Source organism: Hibiscus syriacus, unplaced genomic scaffold, assembly GCF_006381635.1.
Source record: "Hibiscus syriacus cultivar Baekdansim isolate YM2019G1 unplaced genomic scaffold, ASM638163v2 tig00111506_pilon, whole genome shotgun sequence".
In the NCBI taxonomy this organism is placed as follows: Eukaryota; Viridiplantae; Streptophyta; class Magnoliopsida; order Malvales; family Malvaceae; genus Hibiscus; species Hibiscus syriacus.
The window spans coordinates 228039-250204 of NW_024063109.1; the positions used below are offsets into that span (position 1 = coordinate 228039).

General features: G+C 35.1%; 2 protein-coding genes and 1 pseudogene across 3 annotated transcripts; 1 reads left to right on the forward strand and 2 right to left on the reverse strand.

Moving 5' to 3' along the window:
* Nucleotides 1-2531: 2531 nt before the first annotated feature.
* LOC120164262 (homeobox-leucine zipper protein HAT3-like) lies at nucleotides 2532-19922 on the forward strand. Of its 2 annotated transcripts, XM_039174020.1 has the most exons (6): nucleotides 2532-2912; nucleotides 3274-3578; nucleotides 3660-3739; nucleotides 4237-4437; nucleotides 11608-11612; nucleotides 19912-19922. In XM_039174020.1, exons 1-5 carry the CDS (start codon nucleotides 2765-2767, stop codon nucleotides 11609-11611), a joined length of 738 nt encoding a protein of 245 aa, XP_039029951.1. In that variant the 5' UTR covers nucleotides 2532-2764; the 3' UTR covers nucleotide 11612; nucleotides 19912-19922. The 2 variants fall into 2 exon arrangements, with proteins under 2 accessions (XP_039029951.1, XP_039029950.1); XM_039174019.1 differs by lacking the exons at nucleotides 11608-11612; nucleotides 19912-19922 and having other exon boundaries at nucleotides 4237-4961.
* On the reverse strand, nucleotides 6152-7036 carry LOC120164263 (annotated as a pseudogene).
* LOC120164261 (cationic amino acid transporter 9, chloroplastic-like) lies at nucleotides 13733-17025 on the reverse strand. The gene is made up of 8 exons (XM_039174018.1): nucleotides 16776-17025; nucleotides 16274-16686; nucleotides 15835-16011; nucleotides 15471-15695; nucleotides 15184-15360; nucleotides 14497-14733; nucleotides 14177-14266; nucleotides 13733-14030 (listed from the first exon to the last, which is right to left on the reverse strand). Exons 1-8 carry the CDS (start codon nucleotides 17008-17010, stop codon nucleotides 13887-13889), a joined length of 1698 nt encoding a protein of 565 aa, XP_039029949.1. The 5' UTR covers nucleotides 17011-17025; the 3' UTR covers nucleotides 13733-13886.
* Nucleotides 19923-22166: the final 2244 nt, after the last annotated feature.

Sequence of the window (22166 nt, forward strand, 5' to 3'; positions counted from 1 at the left end):
ATTTCGAAAAATATTTTTCCTGATGATCGAAAAATGCTCAAAGTAGATAGGAAAATCGTGTAGTAGTCAAAATATTGAGAGAGTAATGAGATAGTCTTTTTTGTGTGTGTTCATAACGAGCAAAAACGTTCTCTCTCTATAAGCTAAAAAAAATTAGATTCACAGGAACCAAGTGAATTTTGTGGTAAAAAAGTTATTGTTATACCTTAAATATTCGGGTTCGAGCACCATAGATGTTAGGGGTGTGAGCGTTTAATTTTGAAATGTTGAAAGTGTTTTTTTAAACATATATTATCTTGTACTTACCTAACTTATTTAAAAAAAAATAGATTCAGAAAACGTATGATAAAAAGAGAATTAATTTAAGCGGTTTACATTGGCTACTGGAAACCGTAAAAAGACTAAGTTATAATTATCCATAAATTGTTGAAATGAGTCATTTAATATACGCAAAAGTGTAAAAAGAAGATAGAATTTTGAGTCTCTATATATATACATATTTGAAGGATCAAAAGACATATTAACTGACCCTTATTCTCATATGTAATAGATTAAGGGGAAGGTAAAATAGTAGGCTGCCCCCAACGTCAGATTGAGAGCAACTTTTATGGGAGACCTCCATATTATGAAATTGAATTAAATTTAAAAGATTTCTCAAAATAATAAGTATGCAGTTCATCTATACGAAAACTGCATACATCCACCCCTACATACATACGAGAGACTTGTCCTATATTATTCGACAAAGAAGAGAATAAAATACTATAAATCGCTCGACAAGACTATTATCGCTCAATATGGAATTTTACATTCTTTATACATCAACAGAATCAAAACTTTGATATCAATTAAAATTTCGTTTAAATAAAATTTATCTTAACGTTAATATATTAGCCGATTAATTACTTTCAAACTTCATTTGGTAAGAGAATTATTTTTTTAACACATTTTAATATACGAATTAGTAATAAATATTTTTAACAGTTCTCATTATTTTATTTTAATAAAAAGTAATTTATTTATTTTAGGATCTGATTTTAACTAAAATGTACATTCCATAATATTCGTTTCAAATTTAAATTTATACGTATTCCTTTAAATATCACGACAGAGTATTGTATCAAAATATTTGATTTGCAGAACTTGGCAAAGCTGGGAACGAGAGTGGCGCGTGAAGTTTTGAAAGCTGACTTGGAGAAACATAAAATCCCGGAAAGAGAGAGGTATCCAATGATTGTAGTGGACAAGTGGGTGTCTGTCTGGTCGTGTAGAGGCAAAAGTGACACGCACGAGCGCCATCTTGGGACCATGTATCGACACGTGGCTAAATACCCACATGGCCGTGCACGTGAACTCATGTTTCCCTCCCACGTGACTCAACCCCCATCCTATCTGTTTCTTTATCCCTCTTTTCAACCCTTTCGGCCTTCTCTAACCCCCAACTCACTCAAAGCTTACCATGGTATCATCAAATAGTATGTTTTCATGGTAAAAAACCAAACTTTTTTATTTAGTTATTTGTGAAAATACGTGCATGCATAGATGGATCAATTGCACGTTAAAAGCAAGAGTTGATTCAAGCTGAAGCTTAAGCATGACTGAAAATTAATGATTAGTCGAAGTTGAAGGGATCCTCTTGTCGATGAGAATCAAGGCTTGTATGGGATTCAAAAAGAAGCTAGCCCTGCATGTGATGGCGCATATATATATTTCAGATTTTTACAAGATTCTGTAGGTGGTCGACTTTGGGACTAACATTACATTACATGTAAGATGCGACCCATGCATATTAAACAGTTTAAATCAGATACAATTTGAAATAGAAACAAACATAATATTTATTGTAAACAAGAATAAATTTTTAAAATTTTTAAAAATGAATTTAAGATAATTTAAAAATTTCAATATTCCATGTCAATCTATGATTTAAACATTTCTATAAATTGAAACTCATATTCTTCAGATTTAATAGTGCTTCTCAGAGTTTTGATTTTTGTGTGTGATAGTAGAGCCCTAAAGGGTACTTGATAGCATTCAAAGGTTGAGGAGATTGCTTTGCAAATGATTACCTTAATGATCTGGTTCTTTATTTACTTAACGCGCGTGGCACAGCGTGTGGGGGGTTTGCAGCATCTTTAGTTGTCCCATTAGTCAACGGTTAACGAGCGAAAAAGCCGTTTTTTAAGCCACGTCTTAATAGTAATAATTAACAGAGAAGAAAAAATAGAAAAACCCTTCGGACAAGACTTTAACCGTGGTTAAAAGGAATTAACTTTAATAAAAATATCTCAGTTACAAGTACCTTTTTTTCCGTTTCAAAAACCAGGGTTAAATCTGAACCATGGTAACCCAGGTTGAGTTAAGTCATGCAAGAGGAAGGAAGAAAATAAGCCATATATAATATGATTGAGTTGAGCCAATAGAGTCACTGACACAAGTCATGATTGAATCTATACCCATCTGTCTATTTCTCTGGCTCTGTTATATCTCTATATAAAGTCCCATCCTTACGCTGTTCTGCTGCACCAAAACCAAAAAGGCTGTTGTTAAGACCACCTCTGGCTGCTAAAGCTCAAGTCATTTTCTACCCTTCTTTTCTCACGCTTTGCGTTTTCTCAGAATCCAAACACTCGAGGGAGGGAAAGGGGAAAAAACCCAGAAAGGAGGAGGTTAAAAAGCTGAGAACTTTGGTCGGTTTTACTCGGGAAAGTTGAGTTTTTATTTTTCGTTTTTGGTTGGCTTTGGAAGACTAAGAAGAAGAGATATGGGTGATAATGATGACGGTTTGGGGTTGAGCTTGGGATGTGCTCAAAATCAGCCTTCTTTGAAGTTAAATCTCATGCCTTTAGCTTCGCCCCGCATGCAAAATCTTCAGCCCAGGAATACTTGGAATGAGCTGTTTTCGTCTTATGGTATTTTCTTGTCCCTTAACACCTTCGTTTTTGTAAAACGGTCGACTTTGAAGGAAACAATACTTGAAACAGTTTCCTAGTGTTTATGGCATGTTTTATGGCCAAAGTTTTTACGCTTTTCCCAGTTTTTAGAAACATTAAATAATAAGTCTTCCCATCTTTACGTTGCACATCCTTTGTATATTCACAAATAATCTTTAAACCTCAATACTGGACAGCATCGCACTGCTATTGGTTTTTTTTTTCTAGTAACTTGTTCCAACACCACGGTATTCACGATTTGCTGGCCATCGGCTCCACGGATTCAACTTTTTGAGGTTGATGAAATGAATATTATTATGATTCATGAATATGCATGCAGATCGACACTTGGATACAAGGTCATTTCATCGAGGAATCGATGTGAACCGGGCTCTCACAACTGTCGATTGCGGGGAAGAAGGTGGCGTGTCGTCGCCTAACAGCACCATTTCTAGCATAAGTGGAAAGAGGAACGAGAGAGAGAACGTGGGTTATGAAACAGAGGCCGATAGACCTTCTTGCTCTCAGGCTAGCGATGATGAAAATGGCACTGCCGGGGATTCCTCCAGAAAGAAACTCAGGCTTTCCAAGGAACAGTCCTTGTTGCTGGAAGAGACCTTCAAGGAACATAGCACCCTTAATCCGGTCAGTGGCATTTCTGCAATGGAATTTTTTTAGGGGTTGTTTTGTATTTTGTTCTTGATGGGAAATGTTGATATTGTGTAGAAACAAAAGTTGGCACTGGCAAAAGAATTGAATCTGAGGCCTAGGCAAGTGGAGGTTTGGTTCCAGAACAGAAGGGCCAGGTGAGTTGTCAAGGGTATTTTGGGGACATTGTGAAAGGGCAGTTAACCATTTTTGAAGCCTTGAAAGACCCTCTATTAATGGCTTTGATTAGGATAAGGTGTCCTATTTGGCTCATGAAAATCTTTTAAGGGATTCTGCTGTTGCTTTAAGTGTTACATGTTTAACTCATCTCTTAGAATTAATGCCCAAGTGATTAATGATCGTTCTGATATAGAATTAGAGTAGGTTTACCTGTTAGCCTGATGTCAAATCTTTAGATTCAGTAGGTTCTCAGGTTGGGGTTTGGTCATCAAATGTGATGAACATGACTGCAATTCTAGAGAACTGGTTTTAGCAAAGAAAACGGCAAAAAGATTTTCTGGGTAATTGTTATCTGGTGTTACTTTTTGTGGTGGTTTTGGTAGGTAAATAGATGTCTATAGGAAGAGCTAGGGGACCCCCATGAAACAAAATCTGGAATAAATTCTCTCAAATGCATGGATTTCAATTGGTGCAGGACAAAGTTGAAGCAGACGGAAGTTGACTGTGACTATCTCAAGAAATGTTGCGAGAATCTGACGGCAGACAACCGGAGATTGCAGAAGGAAGTGCAAGATCTTAGAGCATTAAAATTATCCCCACAGCTGTACATGCACATGAACCCTCCTACTACACTCACTATGTGCCCGTCTTGTGAGCGTGTGGCGGTTTCTTCTTTGTCATTGACGCCAACCTCTGCGGTAGCTGCCTTGTCCGTCCCCAACCCTACTTCAGCCATTTGGAACCAACAACAGCCGTTGCCTGTTAGTCCTTGGGCAGCAATGCAGATTAGTGATCGACCCTTTAATCCGGCCTCTGCATCTAGATCCTAATCACATATATAGTCAATGGTGGTGGGTACTGATTAGGGTACCATTTTTATTAAAGCCTTGTTTCTTTTTGGACTATAAAAAGGGGATGTAAAGGGTGGAGTAGTGATAGATGCTTATGTTTATCAACAAGGAGGGGAAGGAGATAAGGAAGTGTGACAGAAGAATCTGGGTTAATATTGTTATGATGTTTTTTTTTGGAAGGCAAAGGTGAGAAGCAGAAATGAAAGGATGGGGATAACATCAACAGATTCTAATGAATGAATAATAAAGATATGGAAAGATAAGACTTTGTTTTAACCCTTTTGTTAACTTATTGGTAGCTTTTTACATGTGAATTGTTGTCCAATGAAACTTTGGTCAGATTCCCATTTCCAGCTGTTTTTTATGGTTCTGTCACAACTCTTTTCGGCAACAACCAAGACTGCAAGGTTTTGGCTGAAGTTAAACCTCAAAGGACTCGAATCAAATCTAACTAATTCCTATTGATTTTTTTATCTTGTCATATAATGCATTCTCCGGTTTTCAGGGAAAAGGATGCTATCAGCCTCAATCATCATTGAACTTTAAATGGAAATGAAATGATGGTATTTGCCACTAATCAATTCTATGTAGCACTGCCTTTTCATTTTGGTCCTATTCCATACAAACAAGTTTTGGCAATCGATCACTTCAAAAAAAAAAAAGTTGGCAATCGATATTTAAAAAAAAAAAAAAAGTTTTGGCAATCGAAATAGAGAATTTAAGAGAACCCTGTACATGAAATGATTTACAAGGCTAGAAATTATAATCTCAGAAGTACTCCTTTAAGACCAAAAATTGAACACTTTGGGCTTTTCTCAGCAATCTGACAGCAGAAGTTTCCTGTAGGCAAAAAACACAGCAACATGAAGATTTCAAGTTCAGGAAGCGGCTGTTATGGTGAAATAAACTTCAAATGTATTCAATCCTAACAACTACATTAGGATCCAAGTCCTCAATAATGCACTCAGTTTCAACAATGAACAACTATTGTCATTATTAGTTTCAGGTCTACAATAACAATTAATTTATGGTCGGTTAAAGATCATATTTATAGAAAAAAGTAAATTAAGTGCACTTATTTTACCTTGAATTCAGTCAAAAACAATGTATTAGAAGTAAAACGTTTCCTACAATGATAATAAATACTACTTAGCTTATAGATAAGATCATCTCCACTCTATTTTCTCTATCTAAACTCAAGTCTCCCGTTCAATTCTCGAATTCTTGTTTTTCTTACAACTTCATCACAATCAATGAGTAACAAGATCGATATACATAAATAAAAAAGGGAACAGTAAACGGAGAGGAAAACAGCTGATTCACAGGTAATGTGATTTGATAAGCAAGCATCTCCTACTACCTCGAACTGAAAAGTTAGATATTTGTATTATTAATTTATTATAAATTATAGTTTCTGACTCTAATCATTCTTCAATTTGATCAGGCTTCAAAACTGAAGTGATAACTGTAGACATGGAACAAAATTTGTGTTTCTCATACACGTGCAGTAATGAGGAGAAAATGCCAAGGGAAGAAGGGCCAATTAGAGTCAAACTGTATTCACAGTGTCTGCAAGGGAACACAGTATGCATCCAAAACCAGCTTTCTCCGTCAGCTTCTCATGGATCTTAAGCAACGATCACACGTGGCGGGATCTCCGGTTGACAATCCTCTATATACATACATTGAAAAACATAATAGTCATCGTCGTCATTGATTCTCGATATCAAACACGCAAACTACAGATAATGTGCCTGTAAGGAAAGCTATTATTTCCCCAAAGCTTCTAATTCATCAGGCAATATTCAACTATGGGAACAATCTAGTCTTAGATCAGAAAGCAAATCTGTCATTTGCAACATCCTCTATAAACTAACATGGTTTACAATCAAACTGTTAATCAGTATACATAATAAAAGAAGAAAATTTCACGACAGCATAATCCAATGGATGATAATCGTACTCACTTCATAAGAATATCATGGTACTTGGGATCTAAAGAAATGAGCATTCCTTCAACATCTTTACAGCCATTAACGCTTTATGCACAATTGTCCAATTCGCAGACTGCAAAAGTCAAAATCAAAAAAATCAAAATTTTAATTCTTTCTATAATTAAACAAAAGAAATTGATTTTTTTTTAAAAAAAAGTTCGTTTTTTTAAATACCAAACCTTTTAGCGCTCGTCTTGGGGAGGAGAGTACTCTAGTGCTGTTTTAAGAGCTTCAACGGGTTTAAACCTGAGATGGGATCAAATCAATCCTACACAATTAGGGCTATTTCTATTCAGTTTCCAAAATTTTAAACGAGACACTTGATATCGGATTAGAAATTCTTACTGTTTAATTAAGTTATCGATCTTTCGATTTTCATTAGTATATCCTCTACGCTATCAGGTTCCACAAATTTCTCTACTTCAGCCATAATCGCTAATTCGCTCACTCCTCTGATCCATAAATCTCACCAAACAATTGTTTTTAAAATAAATATAATTTACGGTATTTATTTATAATAGAATATAAATTCCAAATTATTTAAAATAAATATTATAAAAACTTACATTATATCATAAATATTTAAAATTGTATGTATTTAATTATTTAAAATTGAAATTAAAATTTTTAGAAAATAAATTTAAATTTCTAATTATTTATGAAAATAGATAAAAAATTATATTTAAATTTATTTAAATAATTTTAAGGATATAATATTATTTTTTAGTTTGACGTTTTAATTGATTTTTTTAAATAAATAAATAAATAATTTTAGATAGTTATTTAACCATTTTCTTATTTATAAAATGAGAAATTATTTAATTTTAATTTAATATTTTTATAAGCTAAATAATAAATTTAGTATATATTAAATCAACTCTTAATATGATTAAGTGGTTAAATTTTTGGATATTTTTATGAAATATTCTAAGTTCGATTCATTAAATAAAATATAAATTTTAAGTTGAATAAATTAATTAAATAATAATATAAATAATAATTTAAAAATTAAGAAAATAATTAAAAAAATACCACGTCAGTTCCCTCGTGGGTACCATGAAACAAAAATTAAACTATGATTTTGAAAGAACTGAAAGTTTAAGTATTAGAATAAAATAAAACTGATAATTTAGGTACTAAATGTATAGTTTACCTAAAATATTATCCTCTTTTCCATCTACACGGCGGCGTTTAAGGTCTTTTTAACCCACAAAAGTAACGGTTTTGATTTTTTCCGCTCATTGCGGAGTGAGAATGGGAAAGGTCAATATGATAATTTACTGCAACGGCCATCAACAATAGGTATGTAAACGAACAAAACATATATGAATGGAGGTATGTTCATGTTCGTTCATTTAATAAATAAACGAACATAAACGAATACGAACATAAACGAACAATTTTTTTTTGTTCATGTTCATTTATTAAGGAATATAACTTGTTCATGTTCGTTCATTTAATAAATAAAGGAACACGAACATAAACGAACACGAACATAAACGTTGGAGTCCCTAACTTCCATTGTTCTTTCATGAAAAATAGTCTACAATACAAATCAACCAAATCTACGTTATTCTAATAAATTCGCCGACTAAAAGTTTTGTGACATTAATGTCAGACTTTAGTGAGGTTTGTTAATAATGGTCCTTTCCGTTGGCAGAGTAGAAAATTTAACAGCATGAAGATTTCGAATGGTACAAATTGGACTACAAGGCAATAACATAAATCCGAAATTCCTTCGATGCTACATATCGTAATTGATATTATTACTAAACAACCATTCAAAATTTTAACGTATATAAAGTCTACTCCACAACTAAAGGTCACACAAGAACTATGAAAACAAAAATTCATTGTCAAAGTGTATTTTCTACTTATTAATGGGTTCTTCCTGAAAAACCCATTACTTCCGCTATTACACACTTTTTCAGAAATTGCATAGAAACTTTTGTTTTGTTTTCTGACAAATTCTATTATATTTTTCTCTTTACTGATGCTCATATACTTCCGATTGTTACCTTTATCTTGCCATCTATTTCTAAAAAGAAGTATGATGTTTTCTTGAGTTTTAGATGTGAAGATACTCACAATAACTTTACATATCAACTATTAAGCCAAATAAAATAGAGAAAGAGATGAAAATACATGTAAACTTCAAATTTCACTATAATATAACTTGTTTTGAAGCTTTCAGCGATCGTCTCCACTATTCGGTGAATATTAGAGTTTGAGAAAAAAAAGGGAAAATGAATATAGGTGCTAGATGTCTCACCGGTTAACATATTAGATTTAATCTCCAAATAAAATTGGGTTAATTATGGAATTGGTCATCAGAATATCAGATTAATTAATATTTTTAAGATAATTACAAATTGGTCACCAAAATTGATTTAAGAAGATTGGGTTAAACATAAATGAATGAATATAAATGAATGAACATAAACGAACGAACATAACAGAACGTTCACGAACGTAAATGAACGAACGAGACTTATGTTCATGTTCGTTCATTTAATTAAACGAACACCAAATCTTGTTCATGTTCGTTCATTTAATAAATAAACGCACATAAACGAACTTCCTGCCGCACGATTCTTGAACGATTTATCAAACGTTCAGTTCATTTACAGGCTTAATCAACAATTATTACAATAATCACACTTTTGAAATCTGCTCCGTCTCTCTGTCTGACTTTACTCTCTTTGCGACCAAACTATTTTCCTTGGTTTCAAAGTCTTCCTTTCTTCAATCGATCAATATTGTTTTTTTTTCTCCTTTTTTTAATTATTCAATTTCCTCCATTTTTTTAACTCCAAAATGGGAAGCGGAACCCTTACTACGATAAAGAAAACAGCAGTAATGAAGGTGAGGAACATTTGTCCTTCATCAATGGCAGATTCGTATCCTCGCTTTACAACTGGACCCTCCACAACAAGGGCTAACATCAGCATGTGCAGGAACAATTACAGCAATAACTACGTACGTTTTGTTGGTAAGCTGTTGTTTTTCGCTTTCTTTCTCATTGCAATCCCATCTTTCCCTTCCCAAGCTCCAGATTTCGTCAACCAAACAATATTCAATAAGTTTTGGGGCTTCTTCACCTTATGTTCATTGGCATTGCTGTTTCTTATGGTCTGTTTTGTCGTATAAGTGTTGCTAATGGTAATCTTGAAGTCAATACCCAGTCGTTTGTTTCTGGAATGTTTCATGTTTCATCTATTTTTGAAGATGGTTTTAGTAATGTGATGTACTATAGTGGACAGGGTAATGCTGGGAATTTCATTGTTAAAAAAGGTGGCTTTGAAAGCCCTTATGAGGAAAATGTTGATCAAGCTTGGAGTTCTAAGTATTTTCAAGGGGAACCCACGGTTGTGTTGGCTCAACCAAATTGTGGTCTTGAAAAGTATGGTGAGTCAAGTTCTTTTGTAGATTATAAACCTTTGGGGTTGCCTGTTAGGAGTTTAAGATCCAGGGTTGCAAGGCGGGCTATTCCTGAATTTGGCAATGGATCAAGTGAACCTTCTGGTTCACATATGAAGGATTCGTCACAAGGTTCTAATGAGAGTAGAGATAGGGGATTTGGTGGTTTTGCTTCTGAAAATTTGGAGGGGAAGTTAAATGAGAGTGATGTTTTACATTCCCCGATTACTCGGCCTTCGAGATCTAGGTGGGGAGACAGAGTTCATAGTAATGTCACATACCAAGGATCTGACAATGGCTCAAGTGAATCTTCTGGTTCTCAAATAAATGATTCGTATGGTAGTTCTAATAAGAGTAGAAGTAAGGGATTTTGTGATTTGGGTTCTGAAAATTTGGAGAAATCTAATGATATTAATGTTTTAGGTTCCTCAATTTCTCAGCGTTCGAGATCTGGAAGAACGAGAGTGAGAGTTCATAGTAATGTCACATATGAAGGATATAGCAATGGATCAAGAGAATCTTCAGGTTCACAAATGAAGGATTCGCCGGATAGTTCCAATAAGAGTGCATGTATAGGGTTTGGGGATTTGGGTTCGGAAAATTTGGAGAAGTTTAATGAGAGTGATGTTGTAGGTTCCTCAATCCCTGAACATTCGAGATCTGGAAGAATGAAGAAGAGAGTTCATCGTAATGTCACATATGAAGGATTTGGCAATGGATCAAGTGAATCTTCTGGTTCTAATAAGAGTAAAGGTAGGGCATTTGGTGATTTATATTCTGAAAATTTGGAGAAATTTGATGAGAGTGATGTTTTAGGTTCCCTGATTCCTCCACGTTCGAGATCAGGCAGAATGAGAGAGAGAGCTCATAGTAATGTCGCACATGAAGGATATGGCAATGGATCAAGTGAATCTTTTGGTTCACAAATGAAGGATTAGCCGGATAGTTCTAATAAGAATATAGGTAGAGGATTTGGTGATTTTGGTTCTGAAAATTCTGAGGGGGAGTCTAATAAGAGTGATGTTTTAGGTTCCCCGATTCCTTGGCTTTTGAAATCCGGAAGAATGAGAGAGAGAGTTCATTGTAATGTCACTCGCCCGTCTCATTTTAGGCCTCTCTCAGTTGATGAAACACAATTTGAATCACTCAAATCAGGGTCTCTACGATCCACGGTTTCGTTCTCTTCCCAAGTTAGTTCACAGTCGCAGTCACCAAGTAGCCTGTCTCCCTCGCATTCCAGTTCTTCAGAATCACCAAAGTCCAAAATGAGTGAACTGGTGAAGGAAAGGTGTCCCCGCCGGTCTTTTCCTCCTACTTCACCATTGGTACTGAAACCAATGAGTAAAGCTTCAGTGGATGCATCGCATTCTCGGCAGTATGTTGATAGGTCCTTGTTGGGGACCCCTGCAAGGAAATGCTTTAAGGATGAATTGAAGGAATTATGTGACAGCAAAAAGGTCGAGTCATTAGGTAGTAAAGAGCAGATTTCAGGTTCCTTCAACTTTGATGCAAAGCCTGCAGCTCCCTCCTCTAAAGCATCCTCGAGAGGAAAGTCAGTTCGGACCTTTAGGACTTCCAGAGCTAGTGTCAATACCACTAGTTCAACGGATGCGGAGGAGAGGCAAGAAGATTGTTCAAAGGGAAAGTTGAGAATGGGATCCGATGAAATTGAAGAGGCTTAGACAGGTGAAAGTGAACCAAAAATTGAAGGCCATAATAATTTCTCCATTGGATTAAACAGGCAGAATCTTGTAGGTGAATCTCATATGCCAAAGCTTACATCCACTGAAATACAGAAAAAAGAAATACAACATTGTCAAGAGAATCCCACTGCAGAGCGAGGAGAAGACTCGGAGAGAGAGAATGACAATTTTCAAGTAAACTCGGATGAAGAAACCATGTCTGGGACTTTCAGCATAGTGGGATCTGAGGTCGATAGGAAGGCCGGTGAGTTCATAGCCAAGTTCAGAGAACAGATTAGGCTTCAGAGAGCAACATCAGTTGATACACCAAGAGGGCTCAACATCACTGGTAACTATTTCAGGTGAAAATAGCTGTAAATTTCTGACAAAAGGGTAATCACTATTCTGAAATTGAGGATTCTTTTTTTCTTCTTACTTGATTCAAGTTTCTGCATAACCTTGTTCAATGGTTATAGGACATGTTTTAGACAGTTCATTTAAAAGCTGGATAATCCATTAACCTTTTACTTGTTCACCTTTTGAATTTCCTTTGATTTTATGGATTGTAGTGAGGCAGACAGGTAGCCCTGAGAACTCTGAATTTTGTGCTCAACAAAATACTATTATGCGCTTAGCTTTGAGAGATTTTACTATAAAGCATATTTAGTAAACAACTTTAACTTTTAATATTAAATTAAAAATTTTGATATGAAAATCCATGCACTCTTTATTGGAATCTATTTAAAATTTATATTTTTCATTTAATTAATATATTAAAAAAACAACTCTACCTGGGTTTTCGATTTAGTATATTATTAATGTAATTAATATATATCAATATATTATACCTATAAAGATTAAGATGAAAAAAATTATAAATTTCAGCGATAAAATTATTCTAAACTTTTTATATTTTCATGGGCATATAATATTATTAAAGAAATATGAAAGGATGTAATTGATCTTTTTATTTGTATCAAAAGAGTAATCTTATATTATACGAACCTAATATATTTATATTTGTACCATAAAAATAATCTTACATTACACGAATTAAACACATCTTGAACGTCGGTGTGAGTTGAAATAATTAGAGACCGCTGATAGATTGATTTTTCATACAATGGATTTAAAAAGTATCTATATTTTAATATAGAAATAACCAAGAATTTGAACTTTTTAGAACTATATTTCACAGATAAATTTAAATCTAAATTATTGATGCAATTTAATGTTTACAATTAGAATTAGGGTTAAATGCATCATTAACCACTAGATTATGTGCTTTGTATCGAATCACTCTTTAAAATACTTTTCAAGATATTCAATTTCTTGAAATTTAAATTGTTATCTTATTTATCTCAAATTATTAATTACGTTAAAAAATAATCAGTAACCAATCAATACACGTGACTTAATTTTAATTTTCTTTTTTTATACGAATAAACAAAAATCAATTAAAAATTAAAATAAATAATATTTTAACGTTAACACCCTTTCCCTCACGGCCTCAAATCTCCCTCTCGCTCACCGTTGCCCTTGCCTCTTGGTCTCTTCTGTCGTCACTCAACTCCGTCCGACACTAAATTAATTTGAATGCACCCAAATCACGTCAGTCACATATTCGTCATCAATAGAGCTCCGATGAGTCATTATCATATTTGTCAGTCAACTATTCCGTTGATGGGGTCGTGACTGTCGAAGAGAAAGCTGAACATATCAGCATTTGCTTGGACATTGGAAGGAATGGATGTTTTAAGTTATTGATGTGCGGCAAGCTCGGCGATGCTTGTCACCTGTATCTGTAATTCTGTATTACTTTGGCTGAACAGTTGTGCATTTGAGAAGAAAAAATGTCATATATTGTCATCCTAACAAGGCAAAGTAGTCCTTCATTGTCAAGATGTAATTTGAAAAAAGTTTGCATTGCAATGATCCACAAATTAATCCGGAGCCGTTATGAAAACGACACCTTGTGGAGAGCCTGGCTAGTTGATAAGAAATTATGAAGAATGAAGTGCAGATTAAGACCATCTAAATACACATTCTCTATTTATTAGTCTGCAAAGAAGCCAACAACGTCTAATATAATTCTCTATCTATTATCACAGATAGATTTATATGCAGACAACGATATAAAGAAAGATAAACTACAAGCCCTACCAAGGATCACAGTGCCTAATGTCTATCTTCTTCAGGTACCATATGGTAAATAATTGTCTCATCTGAACTTGGATTTGCATGATACTGTCCGTAAAATGCATAAATAGCAACAGATACTAAGCTGAGGATGACGAATCTAATCCATGCTTCATAGTGTAACTGTGCCAAGAGAAATGAAAAAACTAATTAACACTGGCCAACTTTGATCCATGAATTCTTCGAATTTTATCTCCTTTATCATTTGGTTGCATGAATTCAATGCATTAATTCCAAAGGAGTGTGGTCAGGGCATTTTGCAGGCATACCTGTGCAAACAGGAAGATGTTGAAAAAGATGCAAACAGATGGCACAATTGGAACCCATGGACAGGAAAACCCTGGAGCTTCTGAATAAGCCTGAGACAAGTACATTAATGGGTTCAGAAATTTATTAAGAGGTTTACAATATTCAGCTGACCTAACCAAGCAGAAAGCAAATTGTGTGCGCTGTGAAAAGCCAAAACTGCAATCAATCTAACCTTGAACCCCATTAACACAAATGTATACCGATAAAAGGCTCCAGTCTTCCCGGCATTGGAAACGAAAAGTAGAAAAACAAAACTATGTATAGAGATAAATTCATTCACCTGACGGCAACAAAGAGCAACACAAGCCAATATGGCTATCACCAATGCAACAATCATATAAATAAAGGAAGCACCGACACGATAAAGAACTCCTGTAGCAAAACCACAGCATGCCAGTACAACAATCCATATGACACCTTCACACCAGGTTGCCATGCATTTTGAAGAATCTTGATTTTCGGTCCTTTTTTTCCAGCGAAGAGTTACAACACATGCAGCAACAACAGAATAGCCGGTCTGAAACAAATCAAAGCATAAAATGAGGTTCATGTACTTCGCAGTTATGTACACAAACACAATTTCTCCTTCAAAACATCACTTAATTTATGTAAAAGTACTTCCCCTTGACCCCACAACCATCCAACACAAGCACTTCAATACGTCACTTCATGTTCACAGAAACCAACAAATGCACTTTATAGTTAAAAGGTTAGTAGAAAGAAATAAGTTCTGCAGATACACATCCACTTCCATCCAAAGCTGAAATAAACTACTCCAGTAACCTACACATGATACTATGAAATATAGCATATGCTGAAGTAGGATACACCCAAATTACTGAGGAATGCACGTTTGGTATCAATCCTATTCAAAGTTAAAGGCACGGTAATTTGAGAACTTAATGACCATATACAATTAAGCAAATAATGGGCAGAGACTACTCAAAAAGAAAAGAAATGAGCATACCAGTGAGCCAACTGAAAGAATGTGTGATAGGACATGCACATTAAATAGCCCTCCCAAAACAGCAGCAATAATACCAACCCAGACTTGAGAATGAACAGGTGTGTGACGTTTCGGATGCACTTTAGCAAATATTGAAGGCAGTAAACCATCCCTTCCAAGCCCAAGATATAATCGAGACTGCTCAGAGAAACACTCTATCAAGCATTTCATCATGTGCACTTAGGAACATGTTACTCAAGAATGATATCATGACATAACAAAAACATAGAAATTTCAAATTAGTTCACCTGGACATATAGACCAACTAAAAGGGTTGTTGTAAGCCCAGCAACAGCTCCAATGCTGATTAAAATAGATACATATTTCAAACCCTTGGATGTAAAAGCTTCAGCTAAAGGAGCATCTTCTCCCAGCATGTTGTACGGTACCATCCCAGTGATCACCAAGCAAACAGCAATGTATAAAACAACACATACAAGCAGACTTCCCAAGATTCCTATTGGTAAATCCCGCTGAAATATCAAATCCAAAACAGGGAAAATATAAAGAATGAAACTACAAATTTCACGCAGACACTATATGATAAACACTAGTAACATAAATTACAACATTGAAGCATAAGACTTTGCGTTGCTCTCAAAGTAAGAATACCTGAGGTCTCTTTGATTCTTCAGCAGAATTAGCAACAGCATCAAATCCGACATATGCAAAGAATACCACAGTAGCACCCGTCAATATTTCTTTAAAACCATTGGGAGCAAAAGGAGACCAATTATCTACATCAACCTTGAAAGATCCGGCAATGATGACAAAAATAACAATGACAACCTGAAACACAGTTAACACGGAAAACAGTTACCACTTACCCCCTTCTCACCTTATCTTTTTCGTGTTTGTTCCTTTTATCATTCATAATGTTCCAAAAAGTTACCTATTATGTTGTTAGTTGATACTCACAAAAGCCAAACGTTGATTTTTAAATATTCACAAATCTCATTGGCTTTAGTATCCGAGCACCAATTTTGTCTCTTCTTTTTTTTAACTTTCAGAAAGGAAAACAGATATCATCAGTCGTAATGATAGAGAGTACCTTGGTTGTAGTCATGAAAGAATTAACAGCAGAAGACTCTTTAACACCCAGGCAGAGAATAATAGTCAAAAGGGCAAGAAGAATCGGAGCCAGAATATTGATAGACAAAGTTCCTCCAAATAATTCTTGACCACCATGACCAACCCAGGGAGGTATCTTTCCTTTCAAAGCAGGAATGAGCTCGAAAATGGTAGCCACGTAGCTCGCTAAGCTCCGCGCAATACTAGCAGCCCCAATATGATAATCCAGCATCAATTGCATAAATACAAGAAAAGCAGTAATTTCATTGAAGGCCGTATACGCGTACAAGTACGCGCCTCCGACGACGGCGGGGAACATTGACGCTAACTCAGCATAGCACAGCGCGTTCAACACACAAGATGCTCCCGCGAGTATGAAACAAATAGTCACTCCTGCAACAGATTTGAAGTCACCCCAAAAGTTAAATTGAGAAATGAAATCCGCGATCCGGTAAAATAAAAGGGAGAGAATTGGTACAGACCAGGACCGGCATCGCGGGCGACGGTTCCGGTGACAACAAATATTCCGGCACCGATAGAAGCGCCGACGCCGAGTAGGAGGAGATCGAAGACGCTGAGTCTGCGAATAAGGCCCTCGCCGGAAGCATCAGCAGACGAGGATTTGAGAGTTTTAGCTCTAAGCGCTGATGAGCAAAAATGAGAAAAACAAGAAGTAGAAGACGAAGAGGAGGTGGCGTCTTTGTGTAGAATATCCATAGGTAAGATCCTGTGCCCACGTTGATCTTTGATCTTATTTATAATTCGAAAACTCATTGATTAGGTAGAGATATAACAGCTCGAAATTAGCCTTACATATTTGCTATTATATGATGTCTAAGGTACGGTTGATTCAATATACAGCTATAAAAGATGTTGTAAATATTAATGTTTTTTTAAAAAAATTTAGTAGAGTGTAATTTAAAATATTATTTTACTGAAAATTTTAATATTAGATGTTATCTAAAATGTTTAATAACCTAAAATATTATTTTTTTTATCAAAAATGATAATATTAAATGTTATTTAAAATATTATTTTTTATACCAAAAATTAAATAACAATATTAACATTTTTAATAAAAAAAATAATATTTTATCAAAATATTAAAAAATATTAATATTTTCGATAAAACATTTTATTAACTATATATTAAAATTTTCGTAGAACCACCGGTATCTCATTTTTCAACACCAAACAGGTATTTTATTTCTTCTTCCAAACTACCGCCAGACAACTCCAATACCCACCGGATTCATGAATTGACATAATTTTTTGAATTCATTAATTTTTAAATTAATAGTTAATATCTTAATATAATCTTAATTTTTATATGATAATAAAAATAGTATTAATTAGGAAAATAATTTGATTATATAAAATTATTGTAATAATGAAGTTGATATTATTAAATTAACTTTATTATTTAGAATTGATTATCATTTACTTAATAGGAAAATTATATGTTATTAAACTTATTTTTTTAATAATATAAATAGATATATTAACATCAAATATTTATGAGCTTTCATTCAAATAACAAGTTTCTTTAGTTAAATAATTCATGCGTGATTAAAAAATTAGGAGAATATGTTGGTCGAGGAAAAAGTTATATTTTAGGGTGATTAATAAATTGGAGGATGAATTCATCATTCTAGTACGACGAGTCCTAAAAATTATATTATTATTTAAAAGAGTTTATCATTTTTAACAAGACGATTTTATAAAAAATTTTAACAGAATGACAATTCCATAAGATATATAAAAAATTCAGTCTCATAAATCCTCGTAGGACACCGTTTACACACACTATTAATCAAAGTATCATCTCTTAAAGGGTTGGTGACTATAATTTCGATTTTAATAAGCTCTAAAGTCATACAAAGTCCTGTATTAACTGAGAGCAAATATATGACTACGTAGAATCAGGATCAACAAATGCTAAAATACTTATATCAAATAACTCAAAGATACTTGCTATAACATGGGGTGCATCTTCCTCCTCTCGAGCACAAACATCATACACTGGTGCCAGAGTATTGAACTCCTGACGAGTCGTTACTGTTGACTAAACTCTGGACCTTCCAGAGGTGCTAGACTGTCCTCGAACAGGTGCTTTATTCCTATGTTGTTGTTGTGGTGGTGGTGGAGTAACTACTGCCTGCGGTATTCTTGAAACTATGTCAGTGTTCTTCGGGTAATCTCGAACAAAGTGACCCTGCTCTTCACACCAGAAACAAGTTCTACTAAATCTACGACACTTTCTAGAGTGACGCTTCTTGCAATGATCACATATTGGAATCCTAGATCCTCTACCTAATCTTCCAGTACTTTTTAGTGATTGTGCCCTGCTCATAGATCAAACCATAGTCAATGGCCTATTGATATCCTTCATCTTCTGGGACTGGTTTTGCAACGTTCCGAATTTTGAGTCAATAGATTTGAGTTTATAATTGGATAAGATTCATAATTCTTATAAATTCATTTTTTAAAATAATTACGAGATACATATTTTTGAAAAATAATAATTTATTTTGAAAGTGAAAATAGGATTTTATAAAGTATTTTTGGATTTTTAAAATAAGGAATTTTTATTAAATTTAATGCTTTAGTAACTAAATTGAAAATGAATTAAAATTCATAAATTTAGAAATAATTTGTCCAATATCAAATTTCTATCAATTTCTCTTCATCTTTATTTATATGGTGAGTTTTTGCTTCCTTTCTTGTAACACCCATAGCTCGTATACGTTTGAAAATACGAGGCATAGATGTCACATTAAATATACCAATATTTACTGTTCAATTTTTTTTAATTTGTTTATTTTATAACTTTAATATTTTCAACTTTAAAATTATTTGTAAATATTTAAGTTTCCATGCCGTTTTAAAAATATATATTATATATGTATATTCTATTCATACAAAATACTATTAAACTAAAATAGTCAAAATAAATGATCATGATTTACTATTACAAGTTATTAATTAAAACTAATAAAGCAGATTAATAACACAATTATACATATCACCACTAGCCAAAAGGAACATAAAAAAATCTTAGGAGACTCCTAACTGCACGTCTAGTTTCTTATCATATCCTATACATGAAAATCAATATGCGTTAAGTATAACTTAGTGAGACAATAATATTAAAGACGAGAATAAATATATATAAAGTATCGAAATATATATATATAAACATTTAAAAATAATTCAGACAAAATTTTTCAGAACTTTCAAACTGGATATCTCATGTTGTATCCGAATCAAAAACTTGAAAGGAATCATAGAACATTCATATTCTATTTTTGCAGCCCAGAGTATATTTAAGAGAATATAAAATACGTGAGTCATACGAGTGTGCGTAATAAATATCTCAATTTATCATCAAAATCGGAACAAATGAGTACACACAGTGCTATCACATCGGAAATCACAATATGCACACAAAGTGCAATCACTTCTAAATATACACTAGTGTTAGGTATGGCTCATAAATATACCAGTAAAGAGGACAGGAGATGGAGCGGAGTGAGCGAAGCGAACATCAACTGTCCTTACAAAGAAAGTCTCGTTGTGGGGTTACAAATTATGTGGGTTGGGGGTGCGGGGGCGCAGCCCTCGCGGTACGGTACAGGGTTAATTTTGTAATTATGTACCAGGGTTTTCTATTATAAATAGAGATGTAACCTAGACCTAAAATATCATCATTGAATAAAACTTCTAGCGCCGCCTAGGCACCGAGGACGTAAGCACATTGCCGAACCTCGTAAAATTCTCGTGTTCTTTCGTTTTCTTTACCCGTTTTTCGTCAACAATTGGTATCAGATGTCAGGAGCAAAATTCGAAGTCGCGAAATTCGATGGTCAGGGTAACTTCGGATTATGGCAAACGAGGGTGAAGGATCTATTGGCGCAGCAAGGGATCTTGAAGGCTTTGCGACCTACAAAGCCGGTGTCGATGGATGAGGAAGATTGGGAAGAATTGCAGCAGCGAGCGGCAGGAACCATACGATTATGCTTGGCGGACGAGGTCATGTATCACGTCATGCATCTATCGTCTCCAGACGAAATTTGGAGGAAGTTGGAAAGTCAGTTTATGTCCAAATCCTTAACGACAAAACTGTATCTGAAGCAGCGGTTGTATGGGCTGAAGATGCAGGACGATCACGATTTGGCGCAACACGTGAATGTCTTCAATCAAATCGTTTCTGATCTGGCTCGGCTTGATGTGAAAATTGAGGATGAAGACAGAGCGATGATTCTGTTGTGTTCGTTGCCTTCCTCTTACGAACACATGGTGACTACTCTTACATATGGGAAAGAGACTATCAACGTTGAGGAGATTACTGCAGCCTTGTTGGCTCACAACCAGCGGAAGCAGAATGCAGGGGAAAGCTCTCAAGCCGATAGCTTATATGTCAAGGGTAATCGAGATCGTGGACGGAAGCCAGAGAAGGCAGGGTCCGGGAAGCGGAATTCCAGATCCAAATCCAGGGATAAGAAGACGATTCACTGTTACAAGTGCAAGGAGGCGGGACATATGAAGCGAGACTGTCCGAAGTTGAAAAAGCAGACCGATGAGAAGCGTGATGGCTCATCCAAGTCTGTGAACGTGGTCGAGGATGATACTTCTGATTGCAGTGAGGGTGATATGCTTTCTATTTCAACGACACAATTGACGGATGCTTGGATTCTTGATTCTGGATGTTCTTATCACATCACGCCAAATAGGGAATGGTTTTCGACATACAGGCCGGTTAATTCTGGTTCGGTTTATTTGGGTGATGATCGATGTTGCAATATTGTTGGTATTGGTGATGTCAGAATTAAGATGCACGATGGCTCCGTTCGGACGTTGAGTGGTGTTCGACATATCCCAGACTTGAAGAAGAATTTGATTTCCTTGGGCACTTTGCACAAGAATGGTTTTATCCCTAAGGCTGACGAGGATAGGGAAACCATTCGGATTGTTAAAGGAGCATTGACTGTGATGAAAGGCAAGATGACTGCAGGGAATATCTACAGATTGTTAGGGAGTACCGTTGCAGGTGGAGTTCACTCTGTTGAGTCCTGTGATGATACGACAAAATTGTGGCATATGCGCCTTGCTCATCTTAGTGAACGTGGTATGGCAGAATTACACAAGAGAAACTTGTTGCATGGTGTCAAAAGCTGTAAGCTCGATTTTTGCAAGTATTGTGTTCTTGGTAAACAGACTAAAGTCCGTTTCAAGACTGCGAAGCACACAACTCAAGGGATTCTTGATTATGTGCATTCTGATGTATGGGGGCCTTCCACGACATCGTCTTTGGGTGGATCTAGGTACTATGTTACTTTTATTGATGATTTTTCACGGAAAGTTTGAGTGTATTTTTTGAAACAGAAATCTGAAGTTTTTGAGAAGTTCAAGTTGTGGAAAGCTGAGGTAGAAAACCAAACAGGACGAAAAATCAAGTGTTTGCGGTCTGATAATGGTACGGAGTACACAGATTCACAGTTCCTACAATTCTGTAAGGAGCATGGGATTCAGAGGCATTTTACAGTGCGCAAGACACCACAACAGAATGGTGTTGCGGAACGAATGAACAGGTCGTTGAATGAAAGAGCCAGATGTTTGCGGTTGAATGCGGGGCTTCCCAAACACTTCTGGGCTGAGGCTGTTAACATGGCGTGTTACCTTATCAACAGATCGCCAAGGGCATCGCTGGCTGGGAAAGTTGCAGAAGAGGTATGGACTGGTCATGATGTTAGTTTTGATAACTTACGGATTTTTGGTTGTCCTGCTTATGTGCATGTACCTGCTGATGAGAGATCCAAACTTGATGCAAAATCGAAGGAGTGCATTTTTCTGGGTTACAAGAAAGGTGTCAA